Here is a 17822-nt window from a genome sequence, read left to right as displayed (position 1 = left end):
GCACGTGGGGTCTGTGTACACATGAGGGGTGTGTGTGGCACAAGGGGTATGTGTGCACATGGTATGTGTGCACATGGGGGTGTGTGTGCGCACAGGGGTGTATGCGCACATGGGGTGTGTGTGCACGTGCGTGTGCACGTGTGTGTGTGCACGAGGGTGTGTGTGCACACAGGCGTGTGTGCACATGGGGTGTGTGCACGTGTGTGTGGTGCACAGGGGGTGTGTGCACGAGGGTGTGTGCACGTGGAGGTGTGCACAGTGTGGGCACATGGGGGTGTGTGCACATGGGGTGTGTGTGCACGTGGGGTGTGTGTGCACACGGGGTGTGTGTGCACGAGGTGTGTGCACGAGGGTGTGTGTTCACGAGGGTGTATGCGCACATGGGGTGTGTGTGCACGTGTGTGCACGTGTGTGTGTGCACGAGGGTGTGTGTGCACATGGGGGTGTGTGTGCACATGGGGTGTGTGTGCACAGGGGTATGGTGTGCACATGGTGTGTGTGCACATAGTGTGTGTGTGCACGTGGGGGTGTGTGCACACGGGGTGTGTGCAGCGTGTGTGCACGTGGTGTGTGCACAGGGGGTGTGCGTGTGCACATGGGGGGGTCTGTGTGCACGGGGTGGTGTGTGCACAGGATGTGTGAGCACATGGGTGTGTGCGCACATGGGGTGTGTGCACATGTGTGGTGTGCACGAGGGTGTGTGTGCACGAGGGTGCGTGCGCACACGGGGTGCGTGCGCACGTGTGTGCACTTACGTGCGTGCACGCGTGTGCGCGCACACGTCTGCGTGTCACGTATGTGCACGTGTGTCTGTGCGTGGATGTGTGCGCGCGTGCCCGGGTGTGAGCGCGCGTGCCCGTGTCCCCCGCCCCCCCCCCCCGTGCGCGTCCACAGCCGGCGGGGGGGGGGGGGGCGGGGTGAGTGCTCCCCCCCCCGCACCCCCCGCGCGCGCGCAGGGCGGGGCGCACCCCCCCCCTCCACCCCCCTCAACCCACTTCCACCCCCCCCCCCCCCCCCCCCCCGCGCGTGCCCCGCCCCCGCCCCGGGGCCGCGCCGCTCGGGGGCGGGCGGAGGCGGCGGCAGCGGCAGCGGCGGCGCCGCGGGGCTGCGCTCGGCAGCGGCCGCACCGGAGCCGGGCCGAGCCGAGCCGAGCCGGGCCGAGCCCCACCGGGCCGTACCGAGGGCTCCGCCGCACCGAGCCGTTCCGGGCCGTACCGAGCCCAGCGCCCGCCCCGCCGCCGCCTCTCCCCGCCGCCAGCCAGCCAGTAATTTTCCAAGCCCGCTCGGCGCTTCCCGGTTGAGCTGCCCGGGGGATCGGCGGGGCCATGGGAGACAAAGGCACCCGGTGAGTGGCGGGGGGGTGGGGGGGGAGCGGGGCACCCCGGGGTGACGGCCCCGGGATGGGTGGGGGGGGGTTGGATCCCGGAGCGCCTCCGCTGCCCGCACCGAGCCCTCCGCGGCTGCCCGCCGGCCCCAAGGGCCGGGCTCGGCCGCCAACATCTGGGCACCGCTGTCGGGGCCGGGGGGGGTCCCCTGGGTCCCCACTGGGGTCCCTCGCTGCGGGGGGGGGCGAGGCGGGAGCCAGCGGCTGCAGCCGGGTGGGGGCCGGTGCTTGGGGACCGGTGGGGTCCAGGGGACGGGGGGACCCGGAGGCTCAGGGAGTGGGTCTACCCCCGCCTGCACCCCCTGCCTCCACCCCCTCTGTGCCCTGTCTGCACCCCCTCTGTGCCTGTCTGCACCCCTGCCTGCACCCCCGTTGCCCACACCCCCTCTCCCCTCTGCCCCGCACCCCTCTGCCCGCACCCCCCTACCTGCACCCCTTCTGTGCCCTGCCTGCACCCCTTCTGTGCCCTGCCTGCACCACCTCTGTGCCCTGCCTGCACCCCCCTGCCTGCACCCCCCTGCCTGCACCCCCCTGCCTGCACCCCCTGCCTGCAACCCGTGCCTGCATCGCCTCTGTGCCCTGCCTGCACCCCCCCACCTGCACCCCCCCGCCTGCAACCCCTGCCTGCACCCCCTGCGTGCCCTGCCTTCACCCCCTGCCTGCACCCCTCTGCCTGCACCCCCTCTGTGCCCTGCCTGCACCCCTCTGCCCGCACCACCTCTGTACCCTGCCTGCACCCCCCCTTGCCTGCACCCCCCCCTTGCCTGCACCCCCCCTTGCCTGCACCCCTCCTTGCCTGTACCGCCTCTGTGCCCTGCCTTCACCCCCTGCCTGCACCCCCTCGGTGCCCTGCCTGCACCCCCTCGGTGCCCTGCCTGCACCCCGCTGCCTGCACCCCGTCTGTGCCCTGCCTGCACCGCCTTCACCCCCTGCCTGCCCCCCCTGCCTGCACCCCCTCTGTGCCCTGCCCGCACCCCCTTGCCCGCACCCCCCTGCCTGCACCTTACCCCCGCTATGGGTCTGCGGTGGGTGCTCGGAGGGGTTACTGCTCTCCCTGTCTGATTTTGGGGGGGGGAGGGGGGTGTGTGTTTCACCCCAGTTCTTCCCTGCTCATGATCCCAGTGGGAGCCTGGAGCGACCCCCGGGAAGCCGGGCACTGTTCCCCCCCCCCCCCCCAATTTGGGGGGTGTTACGGAGCACGTGCCAGGGAGGCGCTGGGACCATGATGCCACTCGACGCCTCGGTCCTGGGGGAGCTGCCGCGGTGGGTGTCATCCCTGGGGGGCACCCCCTGTGCCCGCGGGACCACCCACATTTCCCCGGCTGTGGATTGCGGCAAACGCCCGGCCCGCCCCGGAAAGGGCCGTTGGGATTTCGGGACCCCACGGGAAAGCCGGGGACTCCCGCAGGGTCCGGGGGTGTCTCCGGTGACCCCGGCCAGCTCTGGCTGTCGCGGCGGGGTGGCCGAGGGGTTAACGCCGTGGCTCGGCGCTGCCGTCACCCCCCCTCCCCCTGGGTCTCCCCATCATTAACTATTTAGGGCCGGGGACTTCGGGGCCCCCAAAACACCAGCGGACTGGTGGAGGGGGTGGCATTACCCACCCTGAGATCCCCACCCTGGCACCGGGGCGGCGGGGCTGGAGGGATGCAGTGCAGCCGATGCCACCGCCGTGCCCCGTGGCAGGAGAGGAGGACGAGGGGTCCGGCCCGGCTTTGGCAGAACCTTCTAGAAACACTGCAGCGTTTCGGGGTGGCAGGATGGGATTTGGGGGCTCTCTTGACCCCCAGTATTGAGGGGGGCTGTTAGTGCCGGACGAGCTGCCCGGGTGCTGGTGCCACGGCCATCGGCATCCTCGTCCCCCGGCTCAGCATCCCTAATTCCCAAGAACCGGCGTGTTGCACCCCCAGAGTCAAGGGGCTGGAGTTGGGGGGGGGGGGACGGACCCCCCTGCTTTTGGAGCAGCGGGGCTGGAGCACCCGTTGGGTTCCCTCCTCCTGGGTGCCATCCCCGGGATGCAGCCGGTTGGGTCCCAGGAGGTTTTTGGGGGGAGCACGGGCGAGCGGTGGTGCCGGGGGCTGGCAGCAGTGGCAGAGGCGTGAGCTGAGCTCCTGCCCACGCAGTCGGGGCGGGGGGGGGGGGGGGAATTAGGCTGATAAATCCACCCCCCCCCCCCCCATCTCCGTTTCGAAGCTCTGACCCCAAATCCGCTCGGATTCGTGCCAAAGCTGCCGGGGGGGGTTCGGCTGCGGGAGCTGCTTTACCGTCGGATACCCCAAAAGTGTCGTTTCTGGTGGTTCCTCCGGTGCCAGCGCGGGGACCCCCCACTTTTCCTGGGGGTCACCGCTCCACGTCTGTCACCTGCCGGCCTTGGTGCCACCAGATTTGGAGTCACCCTGTTCCCGGGATGCTCCGTGCAGGGCAGGGATGGCATCCGGGGTGCGGATGAGCCCCTGGTTTGGCAGGGGGTCGGGGGGGCTCAGCTCCGGGCACCGTCATCGTGCCCCCGTTCCCGGCCTCCTGCCGAAGCCCTGTGGTGGGAAAAGCCGGAGGAAGCGGCGCGGTGGGGTAAACGGGCGAGTTTGTGGCTTTTGGGGATCCGGTTGCCACCGAACGCGTCGCCTGATTATTTGCGGCTTCTCCAAACCCCGGCTCTCCCCCACCCAGCACCCAGCCAAGTGGGCACCCGCTGGCCTCCGTGGGCCAGTGGCCCGCTCGGCCGGTGGCCCGTGGGTTGAGCCGGTGGCGAGGGTGGTTTCCCAGCAGTTGGCGGAGACAAAGCCGGAGTTGGAGCTGAGGACACGCCGTGGTGGTCCTGGCACAGCAGAGCCCACTGTGGTTGGCACCGGCCAACCCCGGTCCCATCCTGCCCGCGCCGTGGCATCAAACCACGCCGGGCCGGACGCGAAGCCGTAGGATCCGCGGGAAGAGAAGGAACCCTTGGAAGGTGGCCCGGGAGGGGAGACTCCTGCTTCCTGGATGTTGTTTGGAGAACAAACTCTTGGTAATAACAGCAGGATCCAGACACATCCCGGATCCCCCGGCCAAGGCGTTGCCTTGCCAAGGAAGCTGGCGAAGCTCCGCCGCGGCCGGGGGGATGCCGCCGCGCCTGGCAGGGCACGGATGCGGCCAGGGCTCGGCGGGGGCCGCGGGCAGCGGCGTTCGCTCCGCGCGATGCTCTCCCTTCGGGATGGGCCGGCGCGGTGCTCCGGCCTCATCCTGGCACGGCTGGCACCGAGCCACCGGCTGCCGCCGCGGGGTTACGCCGGAGCGTGTGATGTGGTTGCCGGCGGCTCCCGTTATCCCCGGAGGTCCTTTCCGACGAGGCGCTGGCTAATGAGATCCGGCCCCGGCAGTGGGAGAGCCCCGAGTTCAAAGGCGGATCGATGGGCGATGCCGTCGCCGCGCTCCGGATCGAATCCGCGTAAATCTGCCCCGCGCAGATCAACCGGCCCCCGGCTCAATGAGCAGCCACCCAGGGCAAGGATCGTTAGGCCCGGCCGGTGCCTAACGAGCTCATTAAGGTGCCGCCCAATGGCGAGGGAAGGGGGAAGGCAGGCAGGAGAGCGGGATCCGGCTTTGCGGCACCGTGCCGGAGCGCTCCGCGGGCACCCGCGCTGCCAGGCCCGTGGTGTGGGGCCCCCCGGGCTTGGAAATCACCAAGGGGCAGCGACGGCGGCGGCTTCCTGCCTCGTGTCTCCGGCGTTTCGACACCAGGAAGGGCTGGGGGGGAGGGAAGGCTCCGCACTTCCTCCTTCCCTCCCTCCGGATCGAGCCGGCAGATGGGCCAGGGTGACCCCCCCACCCTTCCCCCCCGCCCTGCCCGGGGCATCAAGCGGCTGCTGGAGGGCAAGAGGGCACCGTGGCCCTGTGTCCTCACCCCCCGGGTGCTTTCGGAGGGAGCCACCCAGTGGGATGTGCACCCGTGGGGGTCTTGCTTGGGGGGACCCAGGCGGGGGCTGGGGGGCTCCCGCACCCATAGCGGGGGGCTGGGTGGTGGAGGGTGCTCCCCACCCTCATTAATTACCCAGACCCCCCCCGTTAATTAAACGCTGGGGACCGTGGTGTTGGCAAACCCTCGTGCCGAACATCCCGCCTCTGGAAAAGCTCTCCCGTCTCTGGAGACCCCCCCGGCCCACCCCCCCAACCCCACCTGTCCCGGGGGCAGCCGTGCCGGATCCTGCTGCTGTCTCCGGGCAGAGCTCGGTCCGGCGGCGCTGAGCCCCACGGCTCTCGGGGTGTGGGGGGACAGGGACACAGGAATGCAGGGACATGGGTGCAGAGATTTGGGGACACAGGGATGCAGAACACAGGGGTGCAGGGATGTGGGGTATAGGGATGCAGGGACATGGGGATGCAGGGATTTGGGGACATGGGACACAGGGATGCAGGGACACAGGGGTGCAGGGATGTGGGGACGTAGGGACACGGGGATACAGGGATACCAGCATGTGGAGACACTGGGACACAAGGATGCAGGGCCGTGGATGCAGAGATGTAGGGATGCAGGGATGTGGGACACAGAACACAAGGATGCAGGGACATGACACAGAGATGGGACACAGGGATACGAGGATGCAGGGACGCGGGATGCAGGCAGAGATGTGGGGACACAGGGATGCTGATGTGGGGACACAGGGACGGGGTGCAGAGACACGAAGATGCGGGAATGTGGGGACACAGGGACAGAGGGATGCAGGGCCATTGGGACGCAGACATGCGGGACGCTCATGCTGCCGCCCGACACCCTGTGCAGGGGCTAAGCTGCCCCGTTGGCACGAGGGGGGCCCGACATCCTCTGCTCATCAGTTTTCCATGCCCGGTGTCCCCGGGCCGGAACTCCCCACTCCTTCTGCAGAGGTGTGAGGGCAGAGGACGTGGGGAAACTGAGGCACGACAAGGTGAGGGAGGTCAATGCGCCGCATAAGAGCATCCTCCTGCTCTGGAGCGGGGGATGCCGGGGGTTTTGCACCAGCTGGGTGCTCTGTGTGTCCCCCTGGCACATGGGCACAGGGGTGGGGGTCACCCCAGCACCCGGGCTCTGGGCGCCGGGCACCCTGGCACAGGTGGGGTCTGGCGGGAGGGTCCGTCCCGGCAGTGCCCGGAGGAGCCCCCAGTATTTCAGCAAAAGCCGAATGCCCGCCCCGGGGAATTGTTTTTCCCAGCCCGAGCAGCCGTCGCTAATCTTCGGATGGTTTTAATGGAATTGGAAGGGGCGAGGAGGGATTAGGCGAGGAGAACCCATTACAGGTGGCATCGTGCCAGGGCAGGATCCCAACAGGCTCCGGAATCGGGCGCTTGGAACACGGCGGTGGCGGTTGGACCCACGTTCTTCCCCCTGTGGGGTCTTGCAGAAGGATTTTGGGGGAGCGAGGGGGGCAGCTGGTGCTGGGTGCAGCTGGGCAACCTGGGGGTGCTGCCCGTCACGGTGGTATCTGGGCGCCTTCCCCACGCGCCGGCCGGCCGCAGGGTGGGCTGAGCAGCTCCACGTGCCGGGGTGCCGGCAGCGGGCGGGGGGGCTGCGCCTCGGCCCGGCTTGCAGAAAGGCTGGTTCTGCACAGCAGGGCATTTGCATGGCACCTTGCACAGCACCTTGCACAGCAGGGCCTTTGCATGGCACCTTGCATGGCACCTTGCACTGCACCTTGCACAGCAGGGCCTTTGCATGGCACCTTGCATGGCACCTTGCACGGCACCTTGCACAGCAGGGCCTTTGCATGGCACCTTGCATGGCACCTTGCACGGCACCTTGCACAGCAGGGCCTTTGCATGGCACCTTGCATGGCACCTTGCACGGCAGGGCCTTTGCATGGCACCTTGCACGGCACCTGGCACAGCAGGGCCTTTGCATGGCACCTTGCAGGGCACCTTGTGCAGCACCTTGCACAGCAGGCCTTTGCATGGCACCTTGCATGGCACCTTGCACGGCAGGGCCTTTGCATGGCACCTTGCACGGCCCTTGCACAGCAGGGCCTTTGCACGGCACCTTGCGTGGCATCTTGTACAGCACCTTGCACAGCAGGGCCTTTGCATGGCACCTTGCATGGCACCTTGCACGGCACCTTGTACAGCAGGGCCTTTGCATGGCACCTTGCACGGCACCTTGCACAGCAGGGCCTTTGCATGGCACCTTGCACGGCAGGGCCTTTGCATGGCACCTTGCGTGGCATCTTGCACAACGCAGCTGGTAAACTGAGGCACAGGGCTGGGGCCGGGGCCGGCTGCTGCTTTATGGCACATAGGGTCAGGTCCCGCCAGCAGCCCGTGCCGCTGTATGGGGCTGGGGGGCGTGGAGGGGGGGGTCTTGTGCCGTACGGGGTCGAATTCCATCACCAGTGCCACCCTGGCGTGGCGCCAGCGCGTCCTGCAGCACCCATGGGTGCCCCCTGCCCCAGCACTAACACCCCCCCTCCCCCTTTTGCTCTTTTCCAGGGTGTTTAAGAAGGCAGTCCCAACGGGAAGGTAAGCGGGGGGGCTGGGGCTTCCCGGGGTGACCCCCCTCCTCCACCCGCACCCCAAATCCTGCGGCACAGCGGGAGAGGGGCACGGGCACGTACCCAACCCCAAAAATGCCATGCAAGCTGCTTGAGCATCCTGCCGTGCCGGCAGGAGGGGAAACTGAGGCACAGTGGGTTAAAGGGGGAGCTGGGGGGAGCAGCGTGTGCCAGCACCGACACTGGCACTGCTGTGCCCCGCTGTCCCCCCTGCACACCCCCCCCCCCCCAGCGATGACCCCGCGTGACGCCATTATGCTCCGTGCCTCAGTTTCCCCATCAGGCGATGCTGTGGGGCTCGGCCCTGCCCCACCGCCGAGACCCCCGGGGACGAGCCCGTGGGGTGCCGGCGCGTGACGTGCTCCGGGTGGCCCTGACCCCCCCGTGTGCCCCCCCCGCAGCTCACTGTCTACCTGGGGAAGAGGGATTTCGTGGATCACATCGACGCGTGGACCCCGTGGGTACGTGGGGGGGCACACGGGGGGGGCACACGGGGGGATGCTTGAGCCTCCGTGAGTGGGACGGGAGGTTTTTGGGAGCGGGGACCCCCCCACCCGCCCCATCCGCTGGAGAAGCCCCCCCGTGCCGGGGCGGTGGGAACCCAGCCCGATTTTGGGGAATTACCAATTTTGGTTGATTAGGGCACCCGCAAGTGCCATGGGGGAACGACCCCCCCTCGGCCCCCCCCCCAGCCCCGGGTTTACCCCAAAATTGATGCCAAAACAGGCAGAAATGTCAAAGAAATGCTGAAATACGGAGCTGGACCTATCTGACCCCCCAAATCCCTGGAGACCCCCCAAATCCCTGTAGACCCCCCCAAACCTTGGAGACACCCCCCCAGATGCCCTCCCCACCCTCTGGAGTGCCCCCAAACCCACCTGAGACCCTGAAATCCGTGGCGACTCCCTCCAAACCCACCTGAGCCTCCCCCAAACCCTCGAGACCCCCCCCAAACCCACCTGAACCCCCCCAAATCCCTCGAGACCTCCCCAAACCCACCTGAGCCTCCCCAAATCCATGGAGACCCCTCAAAAACCTTGGAGATGCCCCCAAATTCCCTTCCTACCCCCTCGAGCCCCCAAAACCCACCTGAGTCCCCCCCCCAACCCTCCAGGACCCCCCCAGCCCCCTCGGTGGTCTGGTCCCGGCGTGTCCCAGTGTCCTCTTCCCACCCTACTGTGTCCCCCCCCCATCCCCACCTGGGTGTCCCCCCGGGGGTCCCTGACGTGGCCGTGTCCCCCTGCAGACGGCGTGGTGCTGGTGGACCCCGAGTACCTGAAGGAGAGAAAGGTACGGGCACGGCCGGGGGTCCTCGTGCCAGGGGCTGCAGGGGTGGCACCACCGCGGGGGGCGGCTCTGGGCCCTCGGGTGACGTTTTGCAGCCCCCCCGGGTGGGGGTCCTGCAGTGGGTGCCCTGAGGTGCGTCTGGCTGGTCTGTGGCACCATCTCCCCATCGTGGCACCTCCTGGGAGCCACCGGTGCTTCCTGGTGCTGGTGGGACTGGATGAGCCATGGTGTCACCACACCATGGTGCCACCACGCCATGATGCCACCACTCCATGATACAACCATGCCAGGATGCCACCACACCGTATCACGGAGTCACAGAATGGTTCAGGTTGGAAGGGACCTCAAAGATCATCCAGTTCCAACCCCCTGCCATGGGCAGGGACACCTTCCACTACACCAGGTTGCTCCAACCTGGCCTTGAACACTGCCATGATACCGCCACACCATGATGCCACCATGCCAGGATGCCACCACACCATGGTACTACCACACCATGATACCACCATGCCACGATTCACCACGCCATGATACCACCACCATGACGCCACTTTGGTGTGATACCCCCATGCCATGATGTCGCCATGCCTTGATGTCACCATGCCAAGATGTCATCACACCGTCATGCTGCCACACCATGATACCACCATGCCATGATACCATGACACCATGATGCCACCACGCCATGATACCGTCGTACCATGGTGCCACCACACCATGATGCCACTACACCATGGTACCATCATACCATGATGCCACCACACCATGATATCATCATACCATGGTGCCACCACACCATGATGCCTACACCCATGGTACCATCATACCATGATGCCACCACCTCATGATATCATCGTACCATGGTGCCACCACACCATGATGCCACTATACCATGGTACCATCATACCATGATGCCACCACGCCATGATACCATTGTACTGTGGTGCCACCGCACCATGATGCCACTGTACCATGATACCATCATACCATGATACCACCAACCATGATGCCACCATGCCATGATAACACCATGTCATGATACCACCACACCATGATGCCACTACACCATGGTACCATCATACCATGATGCCACCACGCCATGATACCATAGTACTGTGGTGCCACCACACCATGATGCCACTATACCATGGTACCATCATACCATGATACCACCACACCATGATGCCACCATGCCATGATACCACCATGTCATGATACCACCACACGATGATGCCACTATACCATGGTACCATCATACCATGGTACCATCATACCATGATGCCACCATGCCATGATACCATCATACCATGGTGCCACCACACCATGATATCCCACCACACCATGATAACCCCATGCCATAATGCAACCATGCCATGATGCCACCACGCCATGGTCCCACCCCGCCACCGACCTCCACCCCTCCTCACCCTCCCCAGTCTTCGTGACGTTGACCTGCGCCTTCCGCTACGGCCGCGAGGACCTGGACGTGCTGGGGCTGACCTTCCGCAAGGACCTCTTCGTGGCCAATGCCCAGGCCTTCCCCCCGCTCCCGGAGGAGAAGAAGCCGCTGACGCGGCTGCAGGAGCGCTCATCAAGAAGCTGGGCGAGCACGCCTACCCCTTCACCTTCGAGGTAGGGTGGCACCACACTGGGTGGTGACCCCCTGTGGGGACATCCCAAACAGCCCTGACCCCCCCCGAACATCTGAACTCCTCCAAGTCCTCCAGATCAATGAAAAAACCCAAATCATGGATTTGGTACAACCCTTCGGTTTGGTCCGAGGGCGGGCACGGAGTGGGAAGGAAGCGGGAGAGGACCGAGCGGGTGATGCCGCGGGTCTCCGGACGAAAGGTGGCTGCGGGATGGGGTCCTGGCCCCGCCCCGCTCCTGGACCCCCCTTTCCTCCTCAGATCCCCCCCAACCTGCCTTGCTCCGTCACGCTGCAGCCGGGCCCGGAGGACACGGGAAGAAGGTGAGGTCCGCCCGTCCTTGTGCCCGCCCTTGGTTGGGGTCACCCTTTTGGGGGGTGCCAAGGAGTTTCTCTGCCTCCTTCTCCGCCCTCTCCGTGTTTCCAGGCCTGCGTGTGGACTACGAGGTCAAAGCTTTCTGCGCGGAGAACCTGGAGGAGAAAATCCACAAGAGGTGAGCGGAGAGGATCCATCCAGCCCGGGTGGAGCAGCAGCCTCGGGGTGCTGGCAGGGGCTGCAGCCCAGCGGTGGGAAAGGGGCACCCTGGTTTGCTACCCACGGTGGGTGAGATGGATGGGGTGGTGATGTTCTCCAAGATGGGGCTGGATTGGAGATGTCCTCCACGATAGGGTTGGGACAGAGATGTTAGGCTGGGGCTGGAGCTGGGATGGAGATGTCCACCAGGATGGTGCTGGGATGGAGATGTCCACCAGGATGGGCTGGATGGAGATTCCTCGAGGTTGAGGCTGGGATGGAGATTTTCTCCAGGCTGGGCTTTGGACAGTGATGTCCTCTAGACTGGGGCTGGGACAGAGATGTTCCCTGGGCTGGTCCTGGAGGTGTCCTCCGGGCTGGATGTGGGATGTAGATGTTCTCTAGGTTGGGGCTGGGATGGAGATGTCTTGCTGGCTGGAGCTGGGATGGGGAATGTCCTCTAGGCTGGGGCCAGGTTGGAGATGTCCTCCAGGCTAGGCTTGGGACAAAGATGTTCTCCAGGCTGGGGCTGGGGCTGGAACAGAGATGTCCTCCCAGCTGGGGCTGCGATGGAGATGCTCTTCAGGATGGAGGTGCTCCTGAATGGAGCTGGGATGAAGATGCCTTCCAGGGTAGCGATGTGAGAATTATCTAGGAGTTGGGATGGAGACATCCAACCCTGCCTGGCGCGGCCGTGGGGTGCCCCCTTGCAGCCCAGGCAAACTGGGCATCCAGCTGGGACCTCCCACGCCATCCTTCTCCTGACCCAGCAGACCAGAAGAAAGAGGGATTTGACCCAAAACGGGCCAAGAAGGAGGCCCCAGGCAGGTGGACGCCTGGGTGCTCCTCCTCGCCCCCGTCTACCCCAGGAACTCGGTGCGCCCTGGTGATCCGTAAGGTCCAGTATGCGCCAGAGCGACCCGGCCCCCAGCCCATGGCCGAGACCCACCCGTGCAGTTCCTTCATGTCGGACAAACCGCTGCACCTGGAGGCGTCCCTGGACAAGGAGGTGGGCGAGGGACTGGGGAGGGACAACCCATGGTCGCCCCCCCGGGCGAGACCAGGGACCTCACCGTCCCCCCTTCCTCGTTTCCTGCAGGGGTCTACTCCACGGAGAGCCCATCAGCGTCACTCGTCCACGTCACCAACAACACATCAACACAGACGGTGAAGAAGATCAAAATCTCAGGTTAGGACCACGGCGTCACCGCCACCGGCTGACCCGCCCCGGCCCAGCGGGGGCCCCTCCCCCACCCCACCTCTCCATCTCTCGTCCCAGTGCGCCAGTACGTCCGACATCTGCCTCTTCAACACGCCCAGGTACAAGTGCCCGGTGGCCGTGGAGTGACCGCCGAGTGAGTGCCGGGGACCCTCGGAGGAGCCTCGGAGGACTCCTGCCCCCGTGCAGCACCTTCGGAGCAGTGGGGGGTTGTGGTGTTCAACGAGCAGATCCTGTGGGAGGAGCGGGGAGATGGAGACCCTTTTTGTGTGGCCACCTGGGGGATGTCACCTTCTGAGTCCCCCTGGACAGAGATGAGCTCCAGGCTGAGGCAGGGACCGAGATGTCTGGGGCACTGGATCTGGAGTTGGGATGGAGATGTCCACCAGGTTGGGGCTGGAATGGAGATGTACACCAGGTTAAGACTGGGATGGAGATGTCTGGGCTGGGTCTGGAGTTGGGATGGAGATGTCCACCAGGTTGGGGCTGGAATGGAGATGTCCACCAGGTTAAGACTGGGATGGAGATGTCTGGGCTGGGTCTGGAGTTGGGATGGAGATGTACCACTAGGTTGGGGCTGGAATGGAGATGTCCACCAGGTTAAGACTGGGATGGAGATGTCTGGGCTGGCGTATGGAGCTGTGAGATGGAGATGCTCACCAGGTTGGGGCTTGGAGGTTGAGGCTGGGATGGAGATGTCTGGGCTGGAGATGTCTTGGCTAGAGATGTCTGGGCTAGGTCCTGGAGTTGGGATGGAGATGTCCACCAGGTTGAGGCTGGAAGGTTGAGGCTGGGATGGAGATGTCTGGGCTGGAGATATCTTGGCTAGAGATGGTCTGGGCTAGGTCTGGAGTTGGATGGAGATGTCCACCAGGTTGGGGCTGGGCTGGAGATGTTCCCTATGCTGGGATGGCGATGTCCAGGGTGGGCGTGGCTTGTTGAGATGGGGAATCTATGGGCCTGGCACAGGACTGTGGCTGAAGGTGGCCATTGTCCTCAGTGACATGGTGGCCCCGAGCTCGACGTTCTGCAAAGTCTACACCCTCACCCCCTTCCTCGCCAACAACCGGGAGAAGCGGGGGCTGGGCACTGGACGGCAAGCTCAAGCACGAGGGACACCAACCTGGCCTCCAGCACGCTGTGAGACCCTGGGGGGCTTGGGGGCACCGAGGCCCTGGTGGGCATTCCGCCTCCTGCTCCAGGGGTGATGCTTGGGGTGGAGGAGACCCGTTGAGTGGGACCTTCAGGAGGGCGGGGGGGCTGATCTCCATGGGTGTCCCCCTGGCGTGATCCCACACCTGACCCTTGCCACCAGGTTGAGAGACGGAGCCACAAGGAGATTCGGGCATCATCGTCTCCTACAAGGTGAAGGTGAAGCTGGTGTTGTCCCGAGGAGGGTGAGTGTTGTGGACCAATGTATCCCCCCCATCTTCTTCTGCTCCTCTGGGCTCGGGATCCCGCCTTGGCACAGGCCCCCATGGGTTCCAGCGTGGTTGCCCGGCGGTGGGATGGCTCTGGGCGAGGTGCGTCCCGTTCTGGGGACCAAACCCCTCCGGTGACTCAGCAGCAGGGGTGCTGGGGGGGGCTGGTCGTCCCTGGGGAGCGGGTGACTAACCCCTGTCTCCCTTCCACCCGTGCCAGCCTGCTGGGAGACCCTCCGCCTCCAGGTAATGCCCGCGCCGCTGCCCCCACCCCGAATCGCCGCCGCAGCCCCCCCATCGCACCCCCCGGCCCCGCGCTGGTCCTTGGTGTCACCGCCGGGGACAGCGAGCGGAGCACGGAGGTGGCTCCTCGGGGCTGAGCATCTCCAGCTTTCCCGTCTCCATCTTCCCATCGCCCCCCTCCCGGGCATCCCACGGCTCCGGGTGCCCACCCATGCCCGCTTGCCCATCCTGGGGATGCTGATCCCACCAGGGGGTCAAGCTCAGGAGGCTCAGGGAGGATAATAAAGGGGTTTGCCCACCTTTGGGGTCTCCCCGGCGGCTGAACCATGGGGTGCTGCTTTGCCCCCACCCCCCAAATTAGCCTGGCATCGTGGCCGTGGCATCGTGACCACGGCACCTCTTGCAGCGACGTCGCGGTGGAGCTGCCCTTCACCTTGATGCACCCCAAACCCAAGGAGGAACCGGCACACCGGGACGGTGAGCGCTTGGCACCGGGTGCGGGGCAGCCCCCCCCCCCCGGCTTGGGGGGTGACGGGGGGCGACCGCCGCGGTTTACGCCGTGCCAACCCCCCCCCCTTCCCTCTGCTCAGTTCCGCGAGAACGAAGCGCCCATAGATACCAACCTGATCGAGCTCGACACAAAGTAAGAGACCCCCCCCCTGCCCCCCCGGGACGCGAGGGCTCGCGGCGGTTGCATGGCACCCCCTAACCCGCTCTCGCTGGCCTCACCCCCCGCCGCACGGCTCGCCCCCCCCCTCGCCGTTTTCCCCGCATATGGCTTTCCCCAAAAAAAAAAAAAAATCCAGGAGAAAACCGCAGTAAGAAAGCGCCCGCCGGGATCGGGATCGTGGGTCCGGTGGGATTGGGGGGGGGGGGGGATGGTTCACCCCCGGCTCGCGTTCGTGCTGCAATAAGTGGGTTCGGGGAAGGTTTTGGGCTGGTTTTGGGGTTTTTTTTTTTTTTTTTCAGCTTTTTTGCGCTTTGCCAACCCAGCCGCTCGCTGCGGGGCTGTGGGCCGTGCGGGCACACACGGGGTGCTCAGCTCAGCAATAGAGCCGTTTTTGGGGGGGGGTGGGCACAGAGGGCAAGTTGTTGGCGAGACCCCATGGGGTGCTCAGGTCGCCCATAGAGCTGGTTTGGGGGGGGGGGGCACAAGAGGGCAAGTGTTGGCGAGACCACCTGGGGTGCTCAGGTCGCCCATAGAGCTGTTTTTGGGGGGGGGGGGGGCACAGAGGGCAAGTGTTGGCGAGACCCCTGGGGTGCTCAGCTCACCCACCGAGGCATTTTTTTGGGGGTGGGGGGGGCACAGAGGGCGAGCATTGGCACAGCTTCAGAACCCCAGGGCTGTTTGCTGCGGGACGGGGTTTTAAGAGCTGGGAGACAGGAGCATCCTCATCCTCACGAGGAAGAGGGGTTTTAGGGGTTGGGGGGGGGGGGGCCAAGGAGGGGATTTGGGAGGGGGGGGGGGGGGGCAAAGCCGTGGTGGCGAGGCAGGTCCCGTGTCTCCGCCAGCGACGACGACATCGTCTTCGAAGACTTCGCCCGCCAGCGACTCAAAGGCATGAAGGACGACAAGGAGGATGAGGAGGAGCGGACAAACTCCCCGCAGCTCAACGACAGATAAGCGAGCCCCCCCCGGCCCCCCCGGCACCCCCCCCCGCCCCAGCTCGCCGGAGTACCCCCGTTCATGAGGCTTCTTCTCTTATTGTAAAACGATTCGTTTGGTTTTCTACCTGTACCGGAGCGGCTGCCGGCAATCGTGCCGCGGTGCCGCTCGGACATCCAGCTGCTGTTTCCCACGCCGAGGCCACGGCTGGGGGGGGGGGAGATGCTGGATTTGGGGGGGGGGTTATGGGGGTAGCAGCACCCCTCACCTTAACACCCCCCCCCTCCCTTCCCAAATCGAGCCCCGCGCTCGGAGCCCTTTCCGATGAGCCGCCTCTTTACGTGTTTTATACAAATCCGGTCTCAACCACCAGTTTGCTACGGGAGTGGGGGGGGTGCAGCAGAATGGGGAGGGGGTGAGGTGGGGGGGTCTTTTCTAGGCAGCTTGCTCATGGGAAAGGGGTTCCTGTGTCACCCCCCCCCCCCAAGCCCCATCCGGCCCTGCTGCATGCGTTCCCTCGCCGGGATGCACGAGCTTGGCATTCCCCCACGGACCCTGCCCGAGCCCTGAGCCCTCCGGCTCCCTGGCACCAGGGTTTGGAGCCAGTGGGATGGGTGGGCTCCCCACCCCCCCTGCCATGCTTGTACCCCTAAAGCGGCCGAGCCTGGGGGTTTATTCTTCCGCTGCGTGGATTTTTTTCCATCGATGGAGCCTCCCTGGGGGAAGCGAGGTCGGAGCTGGGATTTGCCGGGGCCGGGGAGGTCGGTGGCCGCGGAGCTGGCACGGGGGGCTCCGAGCCATCGCGGCCCCCGGGGCTCGCTGCCCTCAGCCACACGTGTTTTGCTCCGGAAGAGGAGGTGGACACATCCCGCCGTTACACCAGGATGCTTTGGCCCCCCACGAGCCGCAGAGCTGCCCTGGTTGATGTCCCCCCCCCCACCCCGCATGGGGTCAAGCACCTATTTGGGGTCTGGAGTGGGGAAGGGGACCCTGGCGTTTACCACCCCACCCAGTGTTTCACCAGATGCTTGTGCCACCCGGCATGGCGGTGCCCATCCCAGGGCTCCCTCGCTGGGTGCCGGGGACCACCCCCCCTACCCCATGGACCCCCACTGCAGCACTGGGCTCGGGTCTCCCACCCCATCCCAGAGGCCGTTCCCAGTATTTATTGTGCCGTTGCGTTTCATCTGAGAGCAGCCCGTGGGGACAGCTGTCCCCCCCACCCCTCCGGGGGGGTGCAGAGCTGAGCCCCCCCCCCCCCCCACCTCGTTATTTTTGGGTAAAGCTGATGGCAGCGTGGTACTTCTTTTTGTAAAGTGGTCTCTTTGTACTGGTCATCGATAACCTGCTTCTTCGGTTCCTCCACCATATCCGTGATGTTTCTGTGTTCTGTCAAATAAATTATTCTAGTTTATTAAACTCAGAAAAAAAAAAAAATAATAAAAAAAAAAAAAAGATGATAATAATAAAATCAAGTCCCAGCGCCTGGACCCTTCTGTTTGGCTCAGGGCGGGGGAGCTGACCTGGTCCTGGCAATCTCCTTCCAACACGGCACGTGGTGCTGGGGGGGGTCGGAGGCTCTCACCTCCCCCGACCCCCCACACCCACAGAGTCAAACGCAGCCCCCCGAGAGGAGATGTCCCCATCACAGCATCCCACTGCTCCTCAGCCACACGTTTCCGCACTGGGAAATTAATTATTCAGGTTGTTAACGAGCAGGGGGGGGGTCCCCAGCTCCAGCCCCGGGCGTTCCACAGCACTCACCACCCGTATGTCGGAGCTGGGACAGCCCGCTGGGTTCCTGGGAGGGGCTGTCTGCCCTCCCCAGCCCCCAAACCACGTTATCTGCTGGAGGAGATGTCGCGTTGCCGTGTGTCTGCGCTCCCCTGGCGTGCCCTGGCTCCCGGCGTAGCGGGTGGATGTCAGCCCGGCGCGTGTCCTTGGCTCACACCGGTGTGCCCGCGGTCGGTGTGCCCTGCGAGCGTCGGGCTGCCGGAGAAACCACCCGA

At 65.4% G+C, this 17822-nt stretch overlaps 1 protein-coding gene across 1 annotated transcript; it reads left to right on the top strand.

The window, feature by feature from the left end:
- The first annotated feature begins 1325 nt into the window (after positions 1–1325).
- ARRB1 (arrestin beta 1) lies at positions 1326–15831 on the top strand. Its single transcript, XM_086615394.1, is given in 24 exon segments — positions 1326–1345; positions 7814–7847; positions 8277–8319; positions 8322–8336; positions 9122–9164; positions 10597–10748; positions 10751–10794; positions 11073–11139; positions 11238–11304; positions 12194–12206; positions 12208–12335; positions 12427–12457; positions 12459–12513; positions 12604–12614; positions 12616–12683; positions 13544–13628; positions 13630–13656; positions 13658–13683; positions 13859–13885; positions 13887–13940; positions 14185–14196; positions 14602–14684; positions 14799–14850; positions 15720–15831. Coding segments are annotated over 24 exon segments (1269 nt in total).
- Positions 15832–17822: the final 1991 nt, after the last annotated feature.

The sequence above is a fragment of the Tauraco erythrolophus genome, chromosome 1, assembly GCF_009769465.1.
Source record: "Tauraco erythrolophus isolate bTauEry1 chromosome 1, bTauEry1.pri, whole genome shotgun sequence".
Taxonomy (NCBI): Eukaryota; Metazoa; Chordata; class Aves; order Musophagiformes; family Musophagidae; genus Tauraco; species Tauraco erythrolophus.
This window is presented reverse-complemented; position numbering and strand designations above follow the sequence as displayed.